The following is a 26,409-nucleotide window of genomic DNA, read 5'->3' as shown; positions in this document are numbered from 1 at the left end:
CACATTTTGAACTTTTAAATGTTTGCCCACTCTTCCTTGCAAAAGCGTTCCAAATCTCTCAGAATTTAAGGGGATACGTTGGTTGTGGTTATTTGTGTCTGTATGAGACCAGAGTCTAAAAGTTTTGGTGATAATGGGCTGTGGGTCCATCCAGCACATGGCAGCTGTACATTCAGCCGAAGATCTTCTGACAATTCAAACACATTTGCAGTGAATCAGTACAAACCAAAAGTAATGTGCGTTCATGCTTCTGGAGACTTTTACAAAGCCTTGGAGGCTCCATGGTTGACCAGGGAAATATATTGTGGGAACTAATAATTTTAGTCTCATTCAGAATTTAGCAAAAAACAGCAGCCACCACAGACCCCATTCCCCCTAGAGGAATAATGTAATGAATTTCCCAACAAGCTCACATAACCAACTTAGCTAGATGTTTACTGTATTTATAGCTCAGAAGTTGGCCGACCAGGTGGTTCATAACTGTGTGAAACTACTTTTTGCTTTTCCTTTTGGTTTGTGGCCCACACTTTAACAAAGGACCTCATCCCATGCAACGCAAAAATCATTAACTATATAACTGGACAATAGTCATATTATTTATTTATTCATATGTGGAATTAAATGACCTTTGCACAAAATGACTCTGCGCTTTTTAGGTCCTTACTGCTCTTTCTTTTATGGCTCTTTCTCTCTTTCTTTAAACATTGTAAAAACTGTAACTCATTTGCACACCTTCACCCTACCAGTTACACATATTTTATGTTAAAGACGTAAAAGTGTAATACTTGGTTATGTTTGCAATATTTGCATATTGGTTCATTGTTTACTTGCAACATTTGCAATACTGTGGTCTGTAGCAGTTGCAGAAAGCATTTCACTGCACATCATACTGTGTATGACTGTGTATGTGACAAATAAAATTTGAATTTGAATTTGGAGTGAATGACCAGTGAAGCCTTATTAATAAACATATTTCTTGATATAAACCCAGTTCAGCTTGGTTTGACTAATTGTGATGGTTAGTCAAAAAAACTTTTTTTCCATGTTGGCCAAAAAAAAGGAAAAACGCTGAATGTTTTGATGAGAGTTAATTATTATTCAGAGGTATTGTACCAAATTAAATAATTCAGGCTGTCCAATGGCGACATCTACCGTCCACATTATAGCATCGCTTATAATTTGCCTCCTAAAGATAAAAAAATAAGTCACTCAAAATTTGTCACTTTTTCTAGGCTTTTGATAAAAAGTACTTTTCTAAAGGACAAAAAGTAAATGCATGTAAGCAGATTATCTCATTGGTATAAAACCAAAGTCTCCATTAGAAACTTGATCAAAACACATTGATCAAGACCGTGTTTGTGTTATGTGATCCCCACTCAGTAAAGCGACAGAAACTGGATGGTGAACAAGTAAATATCTTAGCAAATTTTTATTTTTTTATTTTATTTTATCGATTCCTGCAGACATCTACTGCATTGGGACTGGCGGCATGGAACATATCTTCAGTATTTTTATTATTCACTTTTAATCTGCATTTTATCCACATATTGTATGCCACGCCAAGTGTGTGTGTGTGTGTGTGTGTGTGTGTGTGTGGGGGGGGGGGGTTAATAATACTTCCACTATACAGATAATAAATGAGGAACATCCACCTGCCCCTAGGCTACCACCTGGGTTAAGGAAGCCGCCCCGTAATCAGAAGGTTCGAATTCTGACCGGCCAAGGTGCCACTGAGGTGCTACTGAGCAAAGCACCTTCCCCACACACTGCTCCCTGGGGCCTGTCATGGCTGCCCACTGCTCACTCAGGGTGATGGGTTAAATGCAGAGGACAAATTTCACTGTGTGCACCGAGTGCTGTGCTGCTGTGTATCACATGTGACAATCAGTTCACTTTTTTGATGCCACCTGAGCCTCCATGTTCTTCGCTGTCTTCTCTTCTTTGTGGGGCTAGTCAGAGTCCTGCAGCCTGAAGCGCAGCTGGAACTAACTCCTCCTTTAGATGATTTTCCACGCAAGACCTGTTCAGATCCAGACACTCTAGGCTCCATTTGATGGGATTCCGGAGAAGCCTCTGGATGCCGCTGGGAACCATGGACTCAGTCAGCAGGTTCACCTTAAAAGCTCCCAAATGAACCGTTTCCCGGTTGGCTCCCTTGTGGAACTCCCCCCAATACGCTGACGAGGGACACCGTGCTTCAAGGATTAGTGGTGGATTCCAGAGAACTCGGGCTCTGTAGACACACACAAAAACACAACCAATACACCCACCCAGAGCCTCCTGAAAAAAAAAATACAAGTAAAAATTATAAGTACCCATTGTTAAGATGTTTGTGGGGCTAGCACTGAGGCTAACCTCTCAAACTGGATGAATAAAAATAAACTGCAAATGTGATCGGTCAGTCCTCTTCTATTCTTCTAATTCAGTCCTTAAAGTCGTAGAGTTGAATAAGGTGATGAGAAAAGTTGAAAAGGGCTTTTGGTGTCTTGAGAGCAAGCAACTGATCTAGGTTTGAATAAATACTGCTCAGCCAATCAGGACACAGCATGTTGTTTGTAATTGTAATTGACTGCCAGAGAATATAATTGTGGCTGGTCCATGGCTGGTGGTGTATTCTACAGAAAATAATGTACACACTCATCTGCCTTTCTTTTTTTTTTTTTTGCATCTGACCATCTCAAAATGAAAATGTCAAAAAATAAAATATGTTGTAAAGGGTTTTCTAATAATGAATTAAGCTTTTAAAAGGACTCACTTGGGTTAAGGAACACAGCATTCCATTGTATCTCAAAACTAATGAGTTTTTCTAAATTAAATGAATAAGAAGAATATCAAGTCAGAAGGCATACATTTATTATTTCACCATGATCACCCAGAAGAACTGAGCGGTGCGAATAACATTAGTGAACCTGCTCATTGTTTTCGTAACCATCAGGAACAGTATATCAGAGAGTTAGTTCTAAGACTCATATAAACACTTGGCAAAAGTGAATTTGTGATGGTAGTCTCCAGAAGAAACAGAAACAAAAGCAGTAGACCATGGAACAATCATACCTCCAACAAAAATAACTTAGGTGAATACAACAAAAGATACCAACCTTTGGATCTCTAAATTAACAAACATTTACAGTGTAGTGCATGTACATAAAGGGACAGTTTATATATTATTTAAATGCATTAAATCAAACAGTACATTGCTTGATCCACTTAGTAGACTTTTTCTTTTTCATACAACAGTTCTACTGAAAGCAAGACACGTCATAATTATATGACTGGACAAAAAGCTAAATTATACATAATGACACAATAAGATGAGCAGCCTCTTTCACTCGCTGAACTTCCTTTGGAATGCAGATTCTGTTATGCAGGATGGAAAGCAGATAAGCGAAAAGCTGGTTGGTAACCGATGAAGTCTCTTTCAGATTGTACCTTTTCTGTGAAAAAAGAAAATCATGTCAGTCATAATGTCATAGGAAAGCACCCAGCATAAAAACATACAAATCCTGATATGAGACCAGAAAGTAAAAAAGAGATTCTACTAAGTAATCGTTTACAATAAAAAAAAAAGTGACTAACCCTTTATGCCTCTGGCTGTGACTTCTGTCCCGCAGTGAGCACAGGCTTTGAAAATACCTCGGACGGACTGGACGGCCCACTCTCACAAGCCTGGGTTTTAGCTTTGGGTTTCTTAGCAACAGGAGGCGGAATTCTGGTTTGCTTGATCTGCTCGTTTGTTGACTTCGAAGCAAGAGTCTTTGTAAGGTCAGTCTGGACCTCTGCTGACGGGGTCTCTGTGAAGACCCTCTTGGTGTTCTTTGAGAAGATGAAGCTAGCTGTGCTGGTGGGAGAGTTGAGAGTAATGCCCCCTGGTGTTGGCGGGGGAGAGAGTAGGCTGAGACGCTTAGAAGAGCCGTCTTTGGCAGTCATCGCAGCAGTCCTTTGACGAATAGCTTCTTGAAGTTTCATTGATGGACCATTTGCCGATCCTGCTGAGGGCTTGGGCATAGGGGAGAGTAAAGGTAAATCAGGGATGTGAAGCGTGGTGGGCTCTGTCTGGACTATGGGAAGAGTAGGTTGAGATTTTATGGGGGGTGATTGAGACAATGAACATGACACTGGTGTTTCGGGTTGTGAGGTTTCTACAGCAGTTTCTGGTTCATGTGGCACCACAGTTGATTTAGACTGAGGTGCTACAGTAGCAACTTCTTGCTTTGATGTAACATTGGTTATTTCTGGATGAGAGTTTGCCACATCCACTTGTGTTTCCCATCTTCCCATAGTTGAGTCTGTTTTAGTTTCTTCCACAGCTCCTTGAGGCTGATTTGTAAGCACAGTAGTGTCTGTTTTAGGATGTGAAAGATCTGGTTGAGAATTTACCTTGATTACTTCTAAAGGACTTTCAACAGTTGTTTCCAGCAGCAGTTTACACATAGTTGTTTCTGATTGATGGTTGGAAACTGTGGCCTCTGTTTGAGGTGCAATCACGTTTGATGCTACAGCTATTCTTGCTTGAGGCAACACACTAGTTTCTGGCTGAGATTGTATCTTGGTTTGGTTTAGTTCTGATGTTACCACATTCGTCTCAGGCTGCAATGAAACCAGTGATATTGGTGCTTTAGTCTCCAAAGCAGATGGTTCTGGTTGTGACGTTAGGGTTGTTGCGGAGTCAATCTCTTGCGCTGCTGGTTCAGACTTCAGATTTATCTCAGGCTTGGCCATGGATTGGGAATTCGTTTCAGTTTCAAGGAGAGAGGCCACATCTGCAGGTGGATCTGTCATAATGAGAGACCTCCTGATTGGTTTCTGTGGTGGAACTTGACCTGCGGTCTTTTTGTCTATGTGCATGGTTTGGGTGGCCCCAACTTCAGTCTGGTTGACTGCAGATCTGATGGACCTTAATCTGACTGTTTGCAAAATGGATGTGGTGACTACAGGTGAATATGAGTCTTCAATGGCTGTGGGGACATCTGTCTTGTTTACCAAATGTTCTTTATTTTCTCTCAACGAGGCCTCTGTTTTAATATCTTTAGGCAAAACTGGTACAGGGGGGATATTTTCAGCTGTGAGTGGAGATGGAGGGGAGATTTTCTTCATATCAGTGAGTAAAGGAGGTGGTGGAGGTGAGGCTTTTGGTGGAACATCCTTTTTATTTTCTACCTGGTCTTGATTTGAGTTATCTAATGCTGCAACAGTCATGGCCTTAAAATCTGCGGGTAAAACGGGTGGAGGGGGAATGTTAGCAGGTACAGTAGGCAGAGTTGAAATGTATTGTATTGTAGATGGTGCTTCTTTTGGCAGAACATCATTTTTGCTTTCTAACTCTTCTTGATTTGAGTTAACTTTAGAGACTGCAGTGGACTTTGTCTTAAGGCTTGTAGGTAAAACAGGTGGATGGGGAATAAGCTGAGCCGAAGTTGGAACCTTGGTTGGATCAGGTAAAACTGTAGGTGGTGCTTCATCTAATGGAACATCCTTTTTGTGTTCCAACTGCATGTGGTTTGAGCTTATAGAAATTGTTGTAGACTTCGTCTTTAACTCTGCAGGTAAACAAGGTGGAGGGGGAATATTAGTTGGCACAGTGGTGTGAGCAGGAGGTGAGACCCTCTTTGGATCAGGTAGCATTGTAGGTGGTGGAGGTGGAGCTTCCTTTGGTGGAGGTGGTATTCCTGGTGGTAAAATTATTGGTGACATCGGTGGCGGAGGCGGCAAGTCCAGTTCATTTTCTCCTTGGAGCATTTTTGCTGAAGAAGTGGTGGGAAGGGGAGGAGGGGGAGGAGGTGGAGAAATGGGTGGCATGAAGGCAAATGATGAAGTGGTTTCACCTGCTGGTGGAATAGTCTGTTTAACAAAAGGCACAAAAGGTGGTTGAGGGGGTGGGAATGGAGGTGGAGGGGGTGGATTGGGGCAGAGATGCACTTGGCTAGAAATACCTTCAGACAAGTTGTGGACCGTGACAGGCAAAACCACCTCACAAATACTGTTCTGTATGCCTCCTGCTGACATGGCCGACACTGACTTTTCACCACTCTCACCAAGGCATAGCTTCTTTGGCGGGGGTGCAAACCTGATGTTCACTGGTCCAGGACCACAAAGTAGTAGAAAAGTGCGCATGTTATGAGCCCAGGCCTCTGGAGGGGGAGGTGGGGGTGCTGTGACGGTTGGCGGAGCTGGAATTTCAAACAGTGCCAGGACAGAGTCTGCATGATGGATCCCCTTCAGATTTAGACTCGGCTTCATCCCAGTCTTTTTTCCTGTGGCAGGCAGAACAGGTGTTCCATTTTGACTCCAGTAATCACTGGATGGTGTCAGTGTTCTATTGAATCCGTTTTCCATTTTGGGAAACTGAGGTGAAGAAGCGACAGGTCCAGAACAATCCCTGGTATCTTGCTGCTGAAGATCTGGAGGGCTAAAAGAGCTGACCATATCAGAGTAGGGTGAACTTAGTTCTTCAGGCTTCTTCATCTGATCTTTATGTGTCATGGAAAAGTCAGGAGCATCCTGGTCTTTGAAACGTCGGTTCATCTTGTCTTTGTTCAACGAGTAGGACCTGTTGGGAGGAGCTGGAGGCTTCTTTGCCTTCTTGACCACAGACAGACTTCTTGTAAAGGGTCCACTGCCCCCATCCACTTTTACCTCACCATTTAGCTTGGTGTTTCCTGTGGCATCACAAGAATCTCTCTCAAACTGCACTCTGCTAGGTGCACGTGAGGAACTACCGTTTGAAATAGTGGAAGAATCAGAAACCAAGGTCTCAGAGGAGTCAGAGCGACTTCCAATGGAACTGTCAGAACAGGGTTTATATCTGCGGGATGAAAAACGTGAAGAGACGCGGGAAACACGAGATGTACGAGAGGGTGCTGGACTGGCTGATGCCAGGCTGCTCTTACTGACTGTGCGTACGCTGCTGCGACTGAAGTTGCGGTTTATCTCCACTACATCCACAGATGGTGGCATCACAGCATTTGGGATGATCTTGTTCATGTAAGTGGCCTGAGGTGAGACGTACATCACAGGGCTGGGTGGGTTTTGGGGCTGGGTCTCTGCTGTTGTTACACTAGGGACTGCCGAAGACTTGGGTCTGATGCATGGTGAGCGCTGAACAGAATGATGAAAAATTCCCAAGTCATCTTTGTGCCTGGGTGGCTCTGCTGGGACATATGATGGTGGTGCATCGGTCTCTTGGGTTGGTTCCAGGAGAGGATGATCAACCGCAGTAACAAAGACTGGGACTAAATTCAAATCTGCACGATTTCCATTGGGTGTCTGGTCTTCAGACCATGGATACGATGTCCATGCTGCTCGATCCAGTCCTTATAAGAAAAAACAAAACATGAGATTTTTGAGTGCAATTAATTGGAATTGTATATAAATATATATACACATGTAATTATATACCCAGTTCTTTCTGGATGTGCCTTGGGATTCCCACTAGTGTGGAGCTCTGACGTTTCCTCTTGCCCCTTGATCTTTCCTTTTTCCCCTGGTTCAGTGGTGTGAATGTGGAACCTGATGAGATAACATACATTGCGTGTTAAGACTTAGATTATCTACAGTACACACTGGTCTTTAACATCTGAAAAATATTCAGAATTTGTCAATGGCAGGGTTTATTATTTAATTGACTAGATAAAATGTTTATGTTATTGATATTTTATTCACATTCTTGTACACATGTAGCATGTGTAGGTCCTTGTGTAGTCTTCTTTGTCTACCTTGACGAGAGAGTGCTGAGCGAGTAGACTGCGAGGAGACTGTTGACTGCATGGAGATGGTGGATATGGTATCAGCAGTAGCAGTGCTCTCTGCACCAAATGATCCCCTCCTCTCACTTCGGACACTTTCCACTGTCTGAGAGGTCACACTGGACTGCAGAGAGAGAGAGAGAGAGAGAGACGAGAGTGCAGAGAACAGTTAGAACATAGTAGAACAGTTTCAATCAGAGATGGTTTCTACATAAATTGTATGTACAAAAATGCAACAGTTACTTACAATGACACTTTGATCGTCCTGGAAATCCACACCCATCCGGTTTTCTTTGAGAAGAGAATTACTTGTGTTATGATGTGATGTGTTCATAAAATATTCTAATTTTAAAGTTGGGTGTAGTTATTAAACTAGTTATTAAACTAATGGTGTTTGCAGATTGGGTCCAAGTGAACCACATTAGAGATGACAGTGACAGATATCTTAAAGCTCTGGATAGGTGTCAAAATGGTGCCAAATGGTGTAAATGTAATACATAAATGAAAAAAGTTCTGTTTGAATATATCATGAACTTTACAGGAAATCAGAGCCCAGGTGTTTGAAAGAAAGAAATTTGAAAGTGAAGTGATTGACATTGTGATACACAGCACAGCGAAATGTGTCCTCTGCTTTTAACCATCACCCTTGGTGAGCAGTGGGCAGCCATGACAGGCACCCAGGGAGCAGTGTGTGGGGACCTCAGTGGCACCTTGGCAGATCGGGATTAGAACCAGAAACCTTCTGATTACGGGGCCAGTTCCTTAACTGCTAGGCCACCACTGCCCCCACACCACCACTGGCCCCGTATGCTTTAATTAAAAATACTGTCCACCAGTGAATATACTTATTATGAAGATAATATACCTTCCTGTAGGAGCAATTTGAGTCCCTCCTGGGCCTGAGAATGAAGTTCTTCTAGGTACTTCGTTCGGTTCCCCTCAACAAACACATTCTCAGGGAAAAGGTGAGGCCCCTGCGATCCAACATTCTCTTCCTTAGCAGCTACAAAACACAAAAGGTAAAACAGGTTAAATTCCAAAGACAGAATTACAGATCATTGTGATCATATGGCTTTTATATGATTAATTCTGAAACAAAATTGTGTCAGAATGTCTAAATCCAAATGGAAATAAAAAGGTCTGCAGAAATGTGTCCACTAGAGGGAGGAAGGGAGTTAAAAGCAAAGTGTTTTGCAAAACTGCTGCTGATTCACAACATTGCTTATATTCAACAAAACTGCAGATGTTCCAAGAGAGAACCCAATGGTTAAATTCACTATTTATTATGACAATTAAATAATTATATTTGTTCATCTTAATTATGTTCTCTTCCATGGACTTTTTTTTTTTTACTGGGTTAAATGTCTTGCACACAACGTGGAACCTTCAGACCTTGGAATGATCTGATCAATGACTGGTCAATCAATAGTTTTGTCATCGATCAATTAAGTGTTTTTAGATGTGCAAACAGAGTGCATCCCACACCCTTCGTAGGTTTTGATCTGCTGTGTTTGTCCATTGGTGCTTTGCATTACATTTACATAAACTCCATTACTACTGTGCCTTTAATCTCAAAACAGTGTCAGCTGCCCAAACTCCAGCAAAGTTATATAATAACTGATAAGACAAGAAGAATATTCAACGCACACACCCAAAAGAACACCTAGCACAGCGATGCAGGATTCCTTGGAATACTGAAAAATGGACAGTGTTACAGTGGTTAGCTTTACACAGTTATCATATATTCTTCCAACACCAAGGAGACACACAGGACACTTTTTAATGCAATAACTCACTTGATCTGTTTGTGCAGTGATCGAGCACCATGGCTCATTCTGCAAACATTTGCTTTAAGAGGTGTATCCATTTAATACCAGGCAGGTAAAGCATATCAGGCTGTGCTGAGCTTTGGAACCATACTGAACCATACTGAGAGAACCATTACAGCCTTTTTCCAGTGGACATTACCCAGAATTGTCCCTGTAACAAATGAAAGTTGATGGAACGTACAGACTTGGATTTGGGCTGCCCTCCGCTGACATATTTTGGTCCCAACTAACGGTGCATATAAATGAACTCCTCTCAGTCTGTCTGTAGTAACATTTCAGCTTTATATATAAAAACTTTTTATATAAACAAATAAGAAACAAAGCATATATTTACAAGGTGGCTCTCAATATGGCGTAAAGAGGATTAAAAAAAAAAAAGAAGGATACTGACAGCAAGCATAACACTGATTACTTCCACACATATCTGCATGATCTGTGGTTCCTGCTTTAACATCACACAGTCACACAGCAGAGATAATCGTAAAATTAAAGCATGGAACCTCCTCAACTGCAGAATTTAAGTGAACACACTCAAACACACACACACTTTGTCTGGACTTGCTTCTGTTTTGGTGAGATGGAGAGACGCTGCCTCAGCACTCTGGGTGAGGCGCTTCAGCTTCAACTCGTGTGAAAGTCGGACATGAAACCTGTTTCTGAGCGAAAGAGGTCTTTGTGCTGCAGATCAAACCTGACAGGTTTTGAACTGAAGCTTCATTTAAGGATTTCGTTAAGGAGTTTGTTTGAAGATTTCATTCAGTTCAGAAAAACAGGATGCGAAATTACAGACGCTTAAATTACTGTAGGACTAAGGGCCTGCAGATAAAATCCTAATGAAGTTCTAGGATGGGAATGTGAGCAATTCCGACCTGCTAGAACATGCTGGCCCAGGATATTAACCAACTGGTTCTAAGAGAACTCTCTCTGTCTCTCTCTCTCTCTCTCTCTCACACACACACACACCCACACACACACACACAGAGAGAACATATTACATTATTAAATTCTCATTAGGCAATTGTTCGAACAAAATCCATGAAGGATCAATGGGATTTGTCAGGAAACATTGCTCAAGGAATTCCTAAATATGGGGAGCTGTTAAGACAATCTTAGCCACCAATGTGTAAGTATGCAGATGATAATGAATTACCAGCTGTTTTTGTAATAATTACAGTCAGGAAAGTCTGTGTTATAAATGTACATAAATTGTTATACATGTACATAAATTGAAATGCAGAAAAATAACCTTCAAAAGGCTACTGTATCGGTCTCTGAAGCAGATATGATTAAGAACACCAGCCAGCCCTGGTAGCCCTAATCATTGTTTGCTTAAGGGCTCTTCATTGGCCTCAGATATAGAGCTGAAAGAACATAGAGTTCAGAAATGGAAACACTGCCGTACATATTCTGTCATATTCTTGTTCATTCAGGAAAGGCAGATATGTCTTTTTAACAACCTCCTGTTAAAGGGGCTTACAGAAAGAGAGAAGGGTCTAGCCAGACCTAACCCTAGCTAGTACTTGTTAAAGCAATTTTGCTGTGAACATAACTGGAAAAATACATTTCTTGTGCACCTGCATTACAAACCATGTCAAAGCCAAAAATCTTATGGCATTCTACTATTGGAGTGGTGTCATTTTTTTCAGTAAGGTTATCTGCTCTTTTTCTGATAATACAGTAAAACCTTGGGTACACTGAGCAAGACATCACATGGGTACAAGAACCTAATTTCATGAAAATCTTTGTTTAATAACACGGAGGTCTACAGGTCACAGCCATCTGAAGTGTCTGAAAGTTGAGTCATGGCAACTGGACTTTCTTTCTTTAAATGTTGAGGCGTTTCAATGAAACAAGTTCACCTGGATGACTGAGAATCCTCACAGAGAGCCATCTGAAGTGCAATCTTATTCCCCTTAAATCCCGCACTGGACCTTAAATGGATGTGGTCTGACAGTTTTGGCCTGTAAATTTTCCTTCCAACCAAGTTTAAGTGCCTGAAATTGGGTTAATGGAGGTATCCCACCTTGATGCAACACTGCTAATTACAGAAGATTGCTGCAGATTAGCATGGACACTTGCAGAATATAATCAGAACATACTATAAAAGACTGTAAGAACACCAGTCAATAAACCACTACTCCAACCCCATCATTTACAGTCACATAAAACTCTCAGGACACTGGTAGTCCCAGCGAGTGCCCATTACAATTTTAAATCTAAATCTAGCCTTAAATTAAGATGAGGGAGCAAATGTCCCAATGCCTGTTCAATTTTTCTTATAGTTCTGTGTGAGAAAAGAAAAATAGAAACCGGTTATCCAACTTCCCTTAAGTCACCTGCAAGGCCTCAAGATCTTTAATATGTAATAACAGGGTACACACAGTGACACTTTGAAACCAGTCACAGCCTAAACAAGAGGGTATTAAACTTTTATTACAGCGCTGTTCACCAGTTCCAATGGCAACATAATGGTTTTCAAGAGGACGGGGGGGGGGTGGTTTAAATATATATTAATGCTCTCACTTCTCACCGTCCATACTTTTTCCTCCCGAGCTGGAAGCAAAGCAAAACTATAATAGTCACAAATGACAATCTACCATGACTATTCTTTTTTCTCTGTAAGCAGCAGCAGACAGTACTGACATCACCGGGGAGGAAGAGGGGTGGAAGCCAAACAGTAACGGGATACAAGTCTATTCTGTTTCAGTGTCAGCCCTTATTGTTGCTTCGAATGCTCTTCAAACACCCACCCATGCACACTTGCTCTCACAGCATGGAATCTCACTCAGGTTGGCAGTATGTCAGATCTGGAATGTCAGGAATTTTTCAGGGTGAGGCAGAGAAATGGAATGCAGGAGACCTTCCACAGGTGCCAGGTTGACCCTCTTTCTCTCACTTTTTTCCCAGTTTCCTTTGTGTAGCCACAGGAGCTGTGCAAGCACAGTCAGCAATGGTTTCATTAGCATCATGTATGTTTTCTTCCTTTGCCTGTGATTTTCCATTTACATGCTTTTCATTGCAGAAAGTCAAGAATTCTACTGCACCTTTACGCTAAAATAAACACATGTGGGTGTGTAAGTGAGTGCACTGACTTCTTTTGTCAGAGTCCAACAAAACACTCCATGAATCAACACACTGTCTCCATGTGGTAATACAGCAGAATGGAATACAGTTTACACAGCCGAGTAAGAATGCAAAAACAGGAGTGCCATCGTTGGTGGGCAATGTCAACTGGATTTCAATTATCTGGACATAAACCTGAATCCAATTGTGCTACTTAATGTCCCAGTTGTGTTTCTAAAATCCAATCCAGGTAGATCTACATGACTTACTGGCATTGGAGAACTGACAGTTCATTCATAATTATATGCACGTTGTCTTGGAAACTCAAATTGAATTAGGTGATTCGATTTTAAGGATGGATCATCAGTCAATCTCAATGTTAATTTAAACAAAGAGCTTAAGGCCAATCTAGTCATTACTCATCTCCAAAGCTACCATACTTGGTGAAGAAACTGTGAGGAATATATCTCATTTTGATGCCATTCTAGAAAAAAAAGAGGTATTGGAATGTCTCTGTGACACTCATCATTAATGGAGAGGAGCCAGGAGAAGAAATAGCTTTGCCCATCAGTTAACACTACAATAACCAAAGCTATTTGAAATGGTACCTACTGCCAAAAGGAATCCACAATAGGATCTACTGTTTGACTTGATTAAAACAACAATGGGACTTGGCTAATGCAAAACTGGGGAATGCTGTAACGGTTTGTCAGGAGCATTGGCAAGATGACCTACAAAAGGCAAGAAGGGGTCACCCTCCTACCTCAGATATCACATCACTCCTCGCTCTGCACCTCGATATGTCCAATCCCCCAGCACTGGTACCACCATCTCTGAAGGTACTAGGAAATCATCCATCTAGTGTCTCTTCTCTGTCTTGGCTCCTAGGTGGTGGAATTAACTTCCGCTAGATGTTCAAACAGCTGAACTAAGGATTTTCAGATGAAAGCTAAATCTTTTCATTTTAAAGAAATACTTGAATATATATATATATATTTATTTCCATATATAAAAAGGATGTCTATCCCAAAGGATAATGCTGTAAATGTATTTTAGACCTGCATGCCCCAAGTGAGAGTGTAGGCATGAAAGGGTTAGATCCAGTATTTAAGAAGTGCTTTAGAATACGTTCCCAAATATAGGGTAGTAGTAGCTTATTGGGCACACTCACCTATATACCAGAAGACCAATGTTCAAACACCACTTACTACCATTGTGTCCCTGAGCAAGACACTTAACCCTGAGTGTCTCCAGGAAGACTGTCCCTGTAACTACTGACTGTAAGTCACTCTAGATAAGGGAGTCTGATAAATGGCATGCATATATATATATTGTGCATTGTGATATACAATAAAATGATCACAAATAACCCATTGAGATGATTATTTGTAGACAATTTCACTACGACGATAACTGCATTACTGCATTGTCAACCATTTAGTGTATGTTACAGTATTCAGGAGGCTTTCTAGTACACAATATTTTGCCTATTACTGAGCACTTCATACCAATAATTATTCCTTCCTGTCCTTCTGCGGCCCAGGCAACACAAACTGTGCTGACCGTAATGCTAACTGAACATGCCACATTCGAAAAGTGACATTGGCACAGGCGCTACATTATGTTTTTTTCAGACTGGAAATTCCCTCTTGCCACCTCTCCACACACACACACACACACACACACACACACACACACACACACACACACTCCTTGTTATTTTGCCATGGTGACATGATGGATGTGTACAGCACACTAAGGAAAAAAATAGATCTGCATATGGTCACACAGCCTGGAAAAAGCTAACAAGTGTGAGAGCAGACATCCGCATAGGTGTAAATATACATATATTAAAAATTCTCATGCACCTGCAAGTTTTATTACTCCTTTTGTAAAAATGCATTCATTAAAAAAATGTAACATTATTCCTCTTCCTTTCATGCCAGTTCCCAGAATATCAGCTTTTTTGTGTACCTGTGGGCGTGTAAAGCGGACATGAGCCAGTCAGGGGAGCGTGAAGCCGCAGGACGCATGCTACCTCCAAAGCCGTGTGCCTGGGGCGTATTAGATGACCTTGGCTCTGAAAGCCACGGCCAGTCTCAGCCATTGTGGAAGGGTGAGACCGGTTACATTTACACTTTAGAGGGGGAAACTGGCAGAAATTCCTACGGGGATCTAAACGTCCTGTTTGTTTAAGCAGTGTAGAGTAAAGAGTGTAAATTTAGGTCATAGTACCCTGAGGCACAGAGGGAAACCCAGCGCCTAGGAGCTGTTTGTCTCCGAGCTACGTCTCCTCTACATCCCTAAATCCCTGAGCCACACCCCGTTTAAATATGGTCATGCAGGAACAGGATATACAGCATTAGTCGGAGAGGTGAAATGATTGGGGGCAACAGAAGAACAGCTCTGACTTGGCAGTGAACCTGGACAGAAGGGAGTGAAAGGCTGTTTTATAAAGTGCCGGTGCATCTCATTTACTTTCATCTCCTCTTAAAACGCTGTGAGCATAATAATTCCGCAATCATGCAAATGCAAAGAACAGCCCTACTCTGCATGGAAGTGAGGTTATAGAGTGGGATGGCAACTTTAAGAACAGTATCTTGCATTGTGGTACCTTTGCTGAGGCCGTGTTTAGGAAGAAGCAGAGGAGTGCCCGGTCCCAGCAGACATTCCTCGCTGCGGGTGATGGCATGCAGATCTTTGCCCTTCCTGCCCCGGCGGAGCCAGCCGAACGCCCGCCGGAAGGAAGCACCTCGTTTTTTCCTCCTGCGACCCCGCCCAACCTGCCGCTCCAGCGCCAGGACCTCCAGCACATCTTGTGGAATCAGCTCCCCCACTGACATACGCTCACGATCCCGTACAGACATCCTACCTCACTGCAAGGCCACTGTCTAAGAAAGAAGGGGAGGGCGGGAAGAGAGGGAAACATGTGAGTAACTTTCATTACAGAAAACATTTCCTTCCTACTGCAAAGTCAATGTTAATGTTCAAACCAACATGAGTCTAGTGAAGAAAGCAACAGAAGCAGACTCATGCACAACTCACCAAACTTGAAAAATACAGAGTAATACAACAGTCCCAAGAGCACACGATGAGATGAAACGTAACATTTTGTGCTACATTACACAACATTCCAGTGGTTTTCAGCTCATTCCCCTTACTTACATACGTGACCCTTCCTTAGGGGTTCAACTTGGCCCTTGCACTGCACTTTACGATTCAATTTCTTTATCTGAGCAACATAATGATAGAAAGGAAGTCTTCTATGCTTCTCAAGTTGCACATATTTCACAATACAGTGAAATTCTTATGGCAGGTGCAGGTGAGGTATTGAAAAAAGGTTTTTAAAAAAAAAAAAAAAAAAAAAAAAAAAAAAAAAAAAAAAGACATTGGGGATACGTTACAACATATAAAAATACTGTAAGGCAAGGACATAAGACTAAACAAAACAATAAAAGAATGTACCAAAACTTAATCACACTGGGTCAGCAATGGACATTGGGAGTTATTTGTAGTACTGCAATCTGTGCAAGTGTATCATGTACAATATATGAATACACAGAAATAACAAAGCAGATACTACAGGTGACGCTGCGGGTGTGCCGTGAAAGTGCAGTGATCGAGAGAACGGACAGAACCCCGTTCAGACCTGCACCTCGACTCTTCTGCTGCGCCACACCTTCATTCCTGAGAACGGAGTCACAGCAAGGAGCTGTTCACCTTTCCTCTGATGCGCGCGCGCACACACACACACACACACACACACACACACACACCTCTAGCGAAATCACAATGGAACAAAAACGGCCAGTAAACCAGACAAAAATCAGAAATACAATACATTTTAAAGCACATTAGACACCTCAAACTTTCAGAGACTTTCATAATCAACAAAATGTCACAGTGTACACACACCTAGCTACACTCTATTTCCTGTAAACATTCTGCTTCCTCCCTCTCTGTATGTGTTACGGGTAAATGATGAACTGTGAGCATGCCTGCACCTGAAGCAGGAAAGAGATGAAGAAACAAAAACAGAAGGACACCACTGAGGCAGTGTGTGTGTGTGTGTGTGTGTGTGTAAGACTGAAAGAGAGAGAACGACACAGACTCCCAGCCCTCAGGCAGTGGCTCAGGTTTATTTAAGAAGAGGGTGGAGATATCACAGGGCCAATGAGGATTAAAGGTTCTCAACTATCTAGAACACAGACACAGACACACACAGCATAACAATGCACATCGTTGCATTGAACAACACGTTCTGAAGGCCGAGTGTGAACAGCACAGTTTGTTTGATTAGGATGTCTGTACAGCTGAATGCGGACGTATGCGGTTTATGTAAATCTCTCTCACACACACACACACACACACACACACACACGTTCATCCCTTGTACAACAACTTTATTAAGTAGAACTTTAAAAATAAAATCTATTAGTCAATAAATTATCCATCATCTCAATTTATTCAATTCAATTCATACTCTCACTCACATGACTGGCTAAAGCCCACCAGCTGAAGGATGCTGTAAGGGTCACCTAATCCAGAATGCTGTCTAAGAATTAACCCACCACTGCAATCACCCAAACCCTCCTGTACTTCTCCCCCATAATGGGAACATTGCACAAAAGTGAGCATGGGACACTGACTCATGTTACCATGGAGACAAGGAATCTGAGGCAAACACGGCATTTTAAGACAACATAAGTTTATTTAAAAATCCCAGGTGAGTGGGTGAGTGAGTGAGTGACCACATCAACTGAACTGAACTTTGCTTGCAATCAGTAAGGAGTGAGTGACCACAGAGCATTCAAACCATGAACACCATTATATTTAGCTCCAGGAATACAACACAGCCCTGATATGACATTATATTATAAGGCTGTGCAAATATTTTGGGTGGTAGTGGGTAACACACTCGACTATGAACCAGAAGACCCAGGATCAAACCCCACTTATTACCATTGTGTCGCTGAGCAAGACACTTAACCCTGAGTGTCTCCAAGGTGTTGTGAGATGTTGTCTGTAAGGTGTTCAGATTTAAAATACATTAATTATACACTATATTAAATCCAAAATTTGTTTTAAAATTACATGCAATAAACAGTATTTCTTAACTAAATCATTTTGTCAGTCACAATGGCAATTTCCATTAATATGGGCACACACACAGCCCGCAATTATTTACTAAATGTAAAATTACCGTGTTGGTGTTCAGATAATTGCCACTTTCACAGCACCAATCTTTAAAAAACTGCAAACACACCATACCTTCCCTACACACACAGTACCTCAAGCTAAATACACACACACACACACACACACACACAATAAACACTGACATTTAATTCTGCTTTAAACAAATGACTGACTAGATGCTGAAAATAACTATTATTATCATCACTAGGGGAACATTAAATTTGAATCTTTTTCATGTTTAAAGAATAAATGAATAAATGTGTAATCACTCAATGCCTTTCAATATGATCTAATGATTATATACAATTATAGCACATTGATACTTTAAGATGCATAAGATGCTGTCCCATGATGTCTCTAAGCCAATCAGGTCCGTGTTAACTGATGAGTAATATGATTCAAGTGGTAATTTTACATATACACTGTTATTATCACTCAATCACCCATAAAAGGTTACCTGCCCTCAAATCCTCGGACCTGCTCACCACTTTTCAGAAAACAACCAAACATGGAGCTGTTCCCAACTTATCTGCCCCTTTTAATGTTTCAGGATAGCACATCTGTCAAACCGTGAAATCTTATCTAGAGTTGTTTCTTCTGTAAGACACCCGCATGTTTATATGCATATATTATATGCAGGCTGTACGAGCTCTCAACCACAACAACACTACATAGAAAAATTAATACACTCCAGCACTTTCAGTCACTTCTGGACTAAATCCCCCCAGAATCTTGCACAATTTTTTTTACTTTCACTTTACCCTACCTGTTACACATATTTTATGTTAAAAACATAACAGTGTAATATTTGGTTATGTTTGCAATATTTGCATATTGGTTCACTGTATACTTGCAATATTTGCAGTCGCTAAAGCATTTCACTGTATGTGACAAATAAATTTTGAATTTGTTACAGATTTCCTAGTCCAGACAACTGATGCTGGTAAGGAGCAGAAGCTCTAAGCAGGACACTCTAACAAAATAATAAGATAAATGCAAGTTGACAGTCTTAGCAGCGTTAAAGAGTCCTACATGTGGACATTCCTCAAAAATAAATGATATATCCTAATCCTCAAGCAAAGGACGCTCATGCTCAGCAGGGGTTGACGAATGACAAACAGCCACTATTTTAATAAATTAGAAAATGGGTCATTTCATCATTAGTTCATACAGCGCTCGTTAAAACAAACAAATAAATAAATAAATAGAATCACACTTTTGGACAACTAAACGCAAATATTCTCATATACAATACAACTTTCTGTACATTTTTCTGTACATATTTATACATTATTGGACCAGCCATTATGACATCAATGATAATGTAAAAGACACCCACAAATAGTGTTCCCTATTATGATTTTCATTTTGCTTTTGTCTGTCATATTGGTACCATAATACTGTATCTGAAGTCTCTAAAATTCAGCCTTGGGGCAGAATTTCAGCCACTTTGAACCAGTCCCACAATGAGATTTCCTCAGGATGCATCATTTCGGTGTCTGTAGCTTTAAATTATTATGAAGAGGAGAGAGGCGGGATGAGGAGGGAAGCAGCCTATAGAAGTTGATTGTGCCATTCATGGAAATGACGTCATCAACACCATTCACCAACTACAATGTTTGCCGCAAGCAGGAAATCATGTCTGCGCTTTTCCAGAAAAAAAATGTATTGACCCACTGGTTCTTAACAGTCTTTAAACGGAAAAAATAAAATAAAAATTCAAGCCATGATGGTTGGAAGAGTTTCTTTAGGGGAGGGGTGGGAAATTCTCTAAGCGGACAAAGCATGAGAAAGGGGAGGTAACCTTTCCGCTTTACACCTGTCGCCATTTCTAGCCACTGCAGGACCATAGACAGGCTGGGAGAACTCATATTAATATGTTAAATAATCTCACAAATTGAAATTTTCATGATAGGGGACCTTTAAGACTTCACAACTGTTAGCTCTCCCCATGTTGCAGTGGCTTTCCTCTGGGTTCTCCAGTTTCCTTCCGCTGTTCAAAAGCACGAATACTAGGTAGATTCTGAATTGACCGTGTCTGAATGAATATGTGTGTGTGGGGGGATGGCACCCCAGCCTGGGTGACACCTGTGTGTGTGTCCCTGGATGGGCTCTGGCAGTCACAACCCTGAGTAACAGGACAAAGTGGTTACAGACAGTGAACGGACAATTGCTTTGAACTTATTTCTAATGCTGTATTATATATTTGAAGAAACAGTTTATATTTGTTTGTAAAAATGCAAGGATGGACCCAAACCTCTGGCCTGTAGTGTTTACACATACAGAGTGTGGATCTCAGGCAACTATGCATAATGATTTCCTTTGTGATGACACAGCCACGTCCAAAATAGTGAAAGACCAAAAAAAAGCAGAAACTAAAGATAACAGATCACTACAGACATGTGAATACAGCCTCTCTAGGGTGTGTCTGTGGCTCAGGGCGTCCAGGAACAACGCAGTCAGAACAATGACCACATCATTTTCATAGAGGAAAAATGGGAAGTATAAGTCATCCACTCACTTCCCCTGGGAACACAATGTACCTGCACTTGATACGGACATTCCATTCAAGAACGGATTCAGACATTGGCTAAATTTTCCCACAATGTCTTTGTCTGAACATACTAGAGAAATCCTCCTTTTAATGACTTTGAATCACTGCAGAATACCTGGAGTAGAGGTTTTGCCATGAAGCATTCATTAGTCAGCTCTTCAACCCACTGATTATGCAGAATTTAGTAATGTGAGGGACAGATGGCCTGAACTTACATCCAGAAAACCTGGGAAGTCTGAAACTGCAGACCTCCAACTAAGAAAAGTCGAGGTCCTACTAATGAAGTTAAAAATTATCTATCCAAGCTGGCGGTGACCACAGAGGGGGACGGTGTGAATGGCAAAAATCAACTAATACAGTCTAAATGATATTTATCTGTTCTGGTTACTCAACTGGTTATTCAACGCAACTTGTTCTGCATAGAAATTGGCACGAGTCGCTATAAATCTCTCAGCATGAAGTTATTAAGAAGAAAATTAATGATGCGGACAAGAATATTAGGTTTGTTACACACAAACCAGTCAGCTTTCAGCATGTGGACACTGTACTTTTACTGTCATTTTAATAATATTCAGAGTAAATCTGCGTAAAGTGGGACAGGTCTGACGTCCCAATTTTCTGAAATGCTTACCTCTCTTAACCTCTCTCTCATGCCACACAAATGCTTTTTATCCCCTCATATTCAATACAGTGGTCTTTATTCACACGCTTAATTATTACAAGAGGTTATGGTTTAGGAGTGGAACAGATTTATACAGAGGTGGTAGTAGCCTAGGGGTAACACACTCGCCTATGAACCAGGTTCAAATCCCAAATCACTACCATTGTGTCCCTGAGCAAGACACTTAACCCTAAGTTGCTCCAGGGGGGGACTGTCCCTGTAACTACTGATTGTAAATCGCTCTGGATAAGGACATGTAGGTAAATGTATACATTCCCCTATACATTGGGGAAATTAGGGTCAATGAAGCCACCAAAAAACACACACACACAATATCTATTGTTCTGTGCAGTTCTATCAATGCATGCTTTATTGCACCAAATCAGACACACTGAAACATACGTACAGTCCAATGATATCAGCAAAAGGACATTCACACGCCTCTATTCAGCTTTACATCTCCCTCTCCATCTATTCTTACACTCTGATAACATTTCACACCCAGTGATAGCCAATGGATCATTAATCAACCTGATCAAATACGCTCAACACAATGGGTCTTTATAATTTACACCAGTCTGCAGCCAGCAACTCCTGCAGGCACCCGGAACAAGGCTCACGCTGAATCTAATATCGACATAGCCTTATAAACGAATGGCAGATTAATCAGGGTGTTCCACATGGTGCCTCAGGCAGGGCTGAATCCGCTGCGGTCCAGAGCCTAACATTATCCAGCCAACAGAAACCTGCAATCGTCTTCAGTATTCAGACAGAGGGTCATCTCATGAACCATAGGACCCAGGTTCAAATCCCACTTACTACCATTGTGTCCCGGAGCAAGACACTTAACCCTAAGTTGCTCCAGGGGGGGACTGTCCCTGTAACTACTGATTGTAAGTCGCTCTGGATAAGGCCGTCTGATAAATGCTGTAAATGTAAATATTCGGGGGAGTCAGGAGGCAAAGCAGATTCTCGAACGGACAAAACTCACACACAACTAGTCAGATTAGCCAGTCAGGTCTCACCATCCTCATTCCCATTCAGGGTGACAAAGGTGCACAGATGAAAGCCGCCATCTTCATCAACTAATGAACACCTTACGGCGCGGTCTTCGACTTGTCAGCTGTTATTGCTTCACAGACAGTATAATTATGGACATACTGCACTCCTCCACAAGACGAACGCTGAAATGATTCAGCAAATCCTGTAATGGTCCAGTCACTGGGCCTTTAGCGCACATTTCAACATCTTAAACCTCAAACCCTGACTACAGTCAAATACAGTTTTGGAGCTGCAATGGGCTCGTAGGCAATTTGTGTTTTACAGCTCGTGTATGTGAGTGCGTGTTCTTCACAGAAGGGTAGAATCTACATCCCATTGTCAGTGGGTGTGTGTCCAGTGTGGAGTGTGTGGGTGTGTGCGCCCTTGGTGCCAGTGTACAGGTTTGGTTTCGTAACATACCAAGAATCTCCACAAAGACAAGTCAGAGCATGGCAGTCAGACTGGTGCAGGGACACGCCCTTCACAAACAATACTCAGCCTCACACAGCCACTCGCACCATGCCTGCACCATTCTCTTCCCTCAACTGTTCTTTCAAAAACGTTCTGATCACATAATCACCCTGACACAACATCTTCTCACCTGATATGGTCGTTCAGTTCTCCATGTACTTTAAGAAGTATGCAGAGACTTAATTTGTAAGGACATGTCAAATGTGTCAGGAGATAAGACAAGACAGGAGTTATGGTTTTATATTAAAGATTGTGATAGTGTAAACTATTGATCAGTCTGCCTGCAAACTGGATGCTTAAGGACGGGAGCTGCAAAAACCTATGTGGATGTTTCACAGTCACAGAGCCTTTCACATACGGCTTCTGTATTCCAGAATGCGGCACTTTTCCCACCAACTGTAGATCATTAATAAAAAAATAATTCCCATCAAATAATTTATTTTTCTGTACATTATCCAGTAAGCAGGCATGTGCAGATTCTTCAGAGTTCCGGGAGCTTGTCAGAGGAATCAGGAAATAGATTTTTCAGACTGCACCATTCAAAACATCACAGAACATCAAATCGCTCCTTCATAGCCATCTGCTCATTAGCTGAAGCTGATAAAATTGGTGTGACCTCCTACATGCAGACTACTTGCTTTTTAGATACTGTAGATAGATGCTGTATAGATGATTAGATTTTTTTTATGGTGGCTTCCATGTAAGGTAATAGTACTATATATTCTACAATAGTATATATATATCTCATGTGTGTATTTTTTACCACCAGTTTGACCATGACCAATCAACACCCATGTCCTTCTGTCTCTTCATCCAGCAATTTTCAAAGGCAGCATAGTTTAACTTTTTTTTTTTTTTTTTTTTTTAAAACATGACATTTTTTGCAACTCTGATGTTTACTAAAGCATGATCAATTCCATCCCAACTCTCTGACGTTGGAGGTCAGAGTTCAGGGGAAAAGTACTGGGTACATCACCAGTAAGGAGTCAGGAAAAAAGGTCCAACAAGTTAATGTTCAACCTGCGCCCAGGTTGGACAAACAAAAAAAAAAAAAAAAAAAGGATATGGGGCAACTGCACTCTCCCTTCTTCTCCTAAACACTACCTGCTGGCCGCAAATTACAGAACAGAGTGCAGCTTTCTCATGAAACCCGGCGCTCTGGCTGTGGGCCATGCAGAGCTCATTACCTCGTCACCGCGCCAGCTTCACAAACAAGCAGTGTTGGGCGGGTCATCAACACCAATTAGGAGGTTCTTATTAGCATCGATCAGCAACAACAAATTAAACAATGAATCCACTTGAAATCTCCGGCCAAGTAAGGATGGGAGCGTGACCTGTCGGAAGCCTGGTTTTGGGAACTCCGGCCCGTGGAGAAGTGTGGGAATTTTCACCTGCATCTCCACATGCCATCACGCAGTGTCACCCCTCCCTTTACCCCCTGCAATTATGAAGGTCAAGAGCAACCTTCATGCCAAAGTTTCCTCAAATATTCCCACATGACTCAGGGATCATTATTTAAGCCAAAAAAAATGGACAAGTATGAAATATTACATTTTTGGGTCCGAATTTGTTTGATGTTGGGGGCTCTTTTAAATAAATAATATAAAAAAGAAGCAGGGAATCAAAACTGTAGGATAAATGTACCTTAAACACCTCGCTTGCGTGTTGCTCGGTCGTGTCGGCTGTCCTGCTTCTCATGGACGGTCCATCGGGAGTCACTTTTCCTGCTCGGGTGTCCCTTAAAATCCAGAGAGGCGCTCCAGGTAGAACATTTCCCCACCAGCTCCGCTATAATTCGTATTGCTCCTCTTTTTTTTAAATTACTAGTATTATTATTAATGTCGTGCAGGAAGCAGCATCGCGGTATTCCAGTGGCTGAAGGTGAAAGAGCCTGGAGTTGTGGAGAGGGAACTTCTTACCTCCGCGCAGGTGAGGGGGGGAGCTCCACGCTCCTTCCTTAAAGACATTCCGGCTTGAGCGAGGTTTTCAAGGTTTCCTTCCATTGGCTGCGGCAGCGACCGCCCTCGTCTGGCCCCAAAAGAGGGTACGCGACACCCCATTAGTGATAAGATTAGGGTGATGCGTGAACGTCAACAGGCGTTTCGCCAAAGCCACTTACTCGCTATTGTCTGTGGTGATTGCGCTGAAGATGGTTTGATCAACACTGATTATAGGCAGAAAACAGGCAAACAATGCTGTTGCTGCCACGGGACTTTCGAAATCCGCGAAACTATTAAGACGAAACTATTGATCCGACGGTGTCGGGTTTTTTTAACACACCGCGCTCTGGCGCCATCTGCTGGCCAGCCGGGAGAACTGCGTCGCTGTTTCTTCTGCGTCCACTATAGAACTGGGGAGTCTGGTCTACTTTCATTCACGCAAGGTTGGTTTGGTTGCAGTTTTCTACCCATCGTATATCGTTACAATTCAATTGAATTATTTCAATACGTACCATAAATGATTTCGGTGTTAGAATTAATACTCTGTTTTCAAGAGGGCTCTCTCTGGGCTCAACCTAAACAATTAATCATATTTGATCAGTGTATTTTTTATTTTTTTTTTGCTATCTTTGCTGTCAGTCCTGGGGGTTTGTATATCTGTGTAAAATCAGTTATATATTAATGTTTAATATGATATATGTAAACAGTGAAAGTGACTGTGGCCAGTTGCAAGTTAAGGATTAATTGTGTGTCTGGGCTCTAGAAGTAGGGCGTATCTATAACCTGCAGTGAGTGTGAGAAGTATATCCTCACATCACACTTCTAAATATGACACAGTCATGACCCAAAGAACACTCCCTCTCTTGTTGTGTTTGTATGTGAGAGATGTACAGAGATGTGAAATTGGAGGTGCATAATTGCAAAGGTTGACATAAAATCATAAAATGTGGAAATACACACTATAGTAAACGTAATATAATCTTGAAGGTGTAAAAGACTGACAGGCACTTAGACGTCACAACCCTGGTGGTGGGTTTTTCTTTCCATGTCATTTATTTATAAAGTTCTCTGTTTTTCTGGAGACAGGCAGCAAGCGAGCCTGTTACAGCAGCCAAGAGCCTGTAGATTCCAACACCATTATTAGAAGATCAGGAATTTGATTTAGTGTCCCAATCAACACTTGTAAAATCTGTTGGACTGACACTGGGTAAGTGTGTTTTGCGAGGCAGTGCTGGCCTTGCGGTTAAGGAAGCGGCCCCGTAATCAGAAAGTTGCCGGTTCCTGGAATCCCGTAGCCCACTGCTCACTAAGGGTGATTGGTTAAAAGCAGAAGACACATTTCGCTGTGTCACCGTGTGCTGTGCTGCAGTGTTTTACAATGACAATCACTTCACTTTCTGATATCGTTATGCATGTAATCAGGCATGCAATTTAGAGCTACCCAAACCATGTAGGTCTAAATGTACAATATGTGTTTTTGCCTTATATTAAATAATCAGAGCCTGTCACAACCATGTCCCTGCTAAGAGACATTCTGACAGACACCATGAAACATGCAAAATGTGAAAAAGCAACTTTGCTAATCAATAACATGAGTTATGTGCCCAACCCTGTTGTCGCTGCTCATTAATACTGGAGTATGTACTAATGATAAGGGTTAGTGGGTGTGGCTGGAGTCAGTTTTATGATGTGCAAGATAGGGTGCAAGTACTCCAAAAAGTGCTCCATTTGAAGGGACATGTCATGTGGATGAGTGTCATCTTAAGAGGAGCTACAGACAAGAGGCAGTGAAAGTTCGCCTATGAACCAGAAGACCCAGGTTCAAATCCCACTTACCATTGTGTCCCTGAGCAAGACACTTAACCCTGAGTGTCTCCAGGGGGACTGTCCCTGTAACTACTGATTTGTA

The 26,409-nt window shown here is 41.8% G+C and overlaps 1 protein-coding gene across 2 annotated transcripts; it reads right to left on the bottom strand.

Moving 5' to 3' along the window:
- Positions 1-2,831: 2,831 nt before the first annotated feature.
- Positions 2,832-24,525, bottom strand: LOC114801869 (uncharacterized protein KIAA1522 homolog). Of its 2 annotated transcripts, none has more exons than XM_029000302.1 (8): positions 24,205-24,525; positions 15,249-15,525; positions 8,608-8,745; positions 7,990-8,033; positions 7,713-7,866; positions 7,396-7,506; positions 3,577-7,310; positions 2,832-3,434 (listed from the first exon to the last, which is right to left on the bottom strand). In XM_029000302.1, the coding sequence occupies exons 2-7, from the start codon at positions 15,499-15,501 to the stop codon at positions 3,580-3,582; spliced, it is 4,431 nt and encodes a 1,476-aa protein (XP_028856135.1). In that variant the 5' UTR covers positions 15,502-15,525; positions 24,205-24,525; the 3' UTR covers positions 2,832-3,434; positions 3,577-3,579. The 2 variants fall into 2 exon arrangements, with proteins under 2 accessions (XP_028856135.1, XP_028856146.1); XM_029000313.1 differs by having other exon boundaries at positions 24,480-24,494.
- Positions 24,526-26,409: the final 1,884 nt, after the last annotated feature.

The sequence above is a fragment of the Denticeps clupeoides genome, chromosome 1 (genome assembly GCF_900700375.1).
Source record: "Denticeps clupeoides chromosome 1, fDenClu1.1, whole genome shotgun sequence".
In the NCBI taxonomy this organism is placed as follows: Eukaryota; Metazoa; Chordata; class Actinopteri; order Clupeiformes; family Denticipitidae; genus Denticeps; species Denticeps clupeoides.
This window is presented reverse-complemented; position numbering and strand designations above follow the sequence as displayed.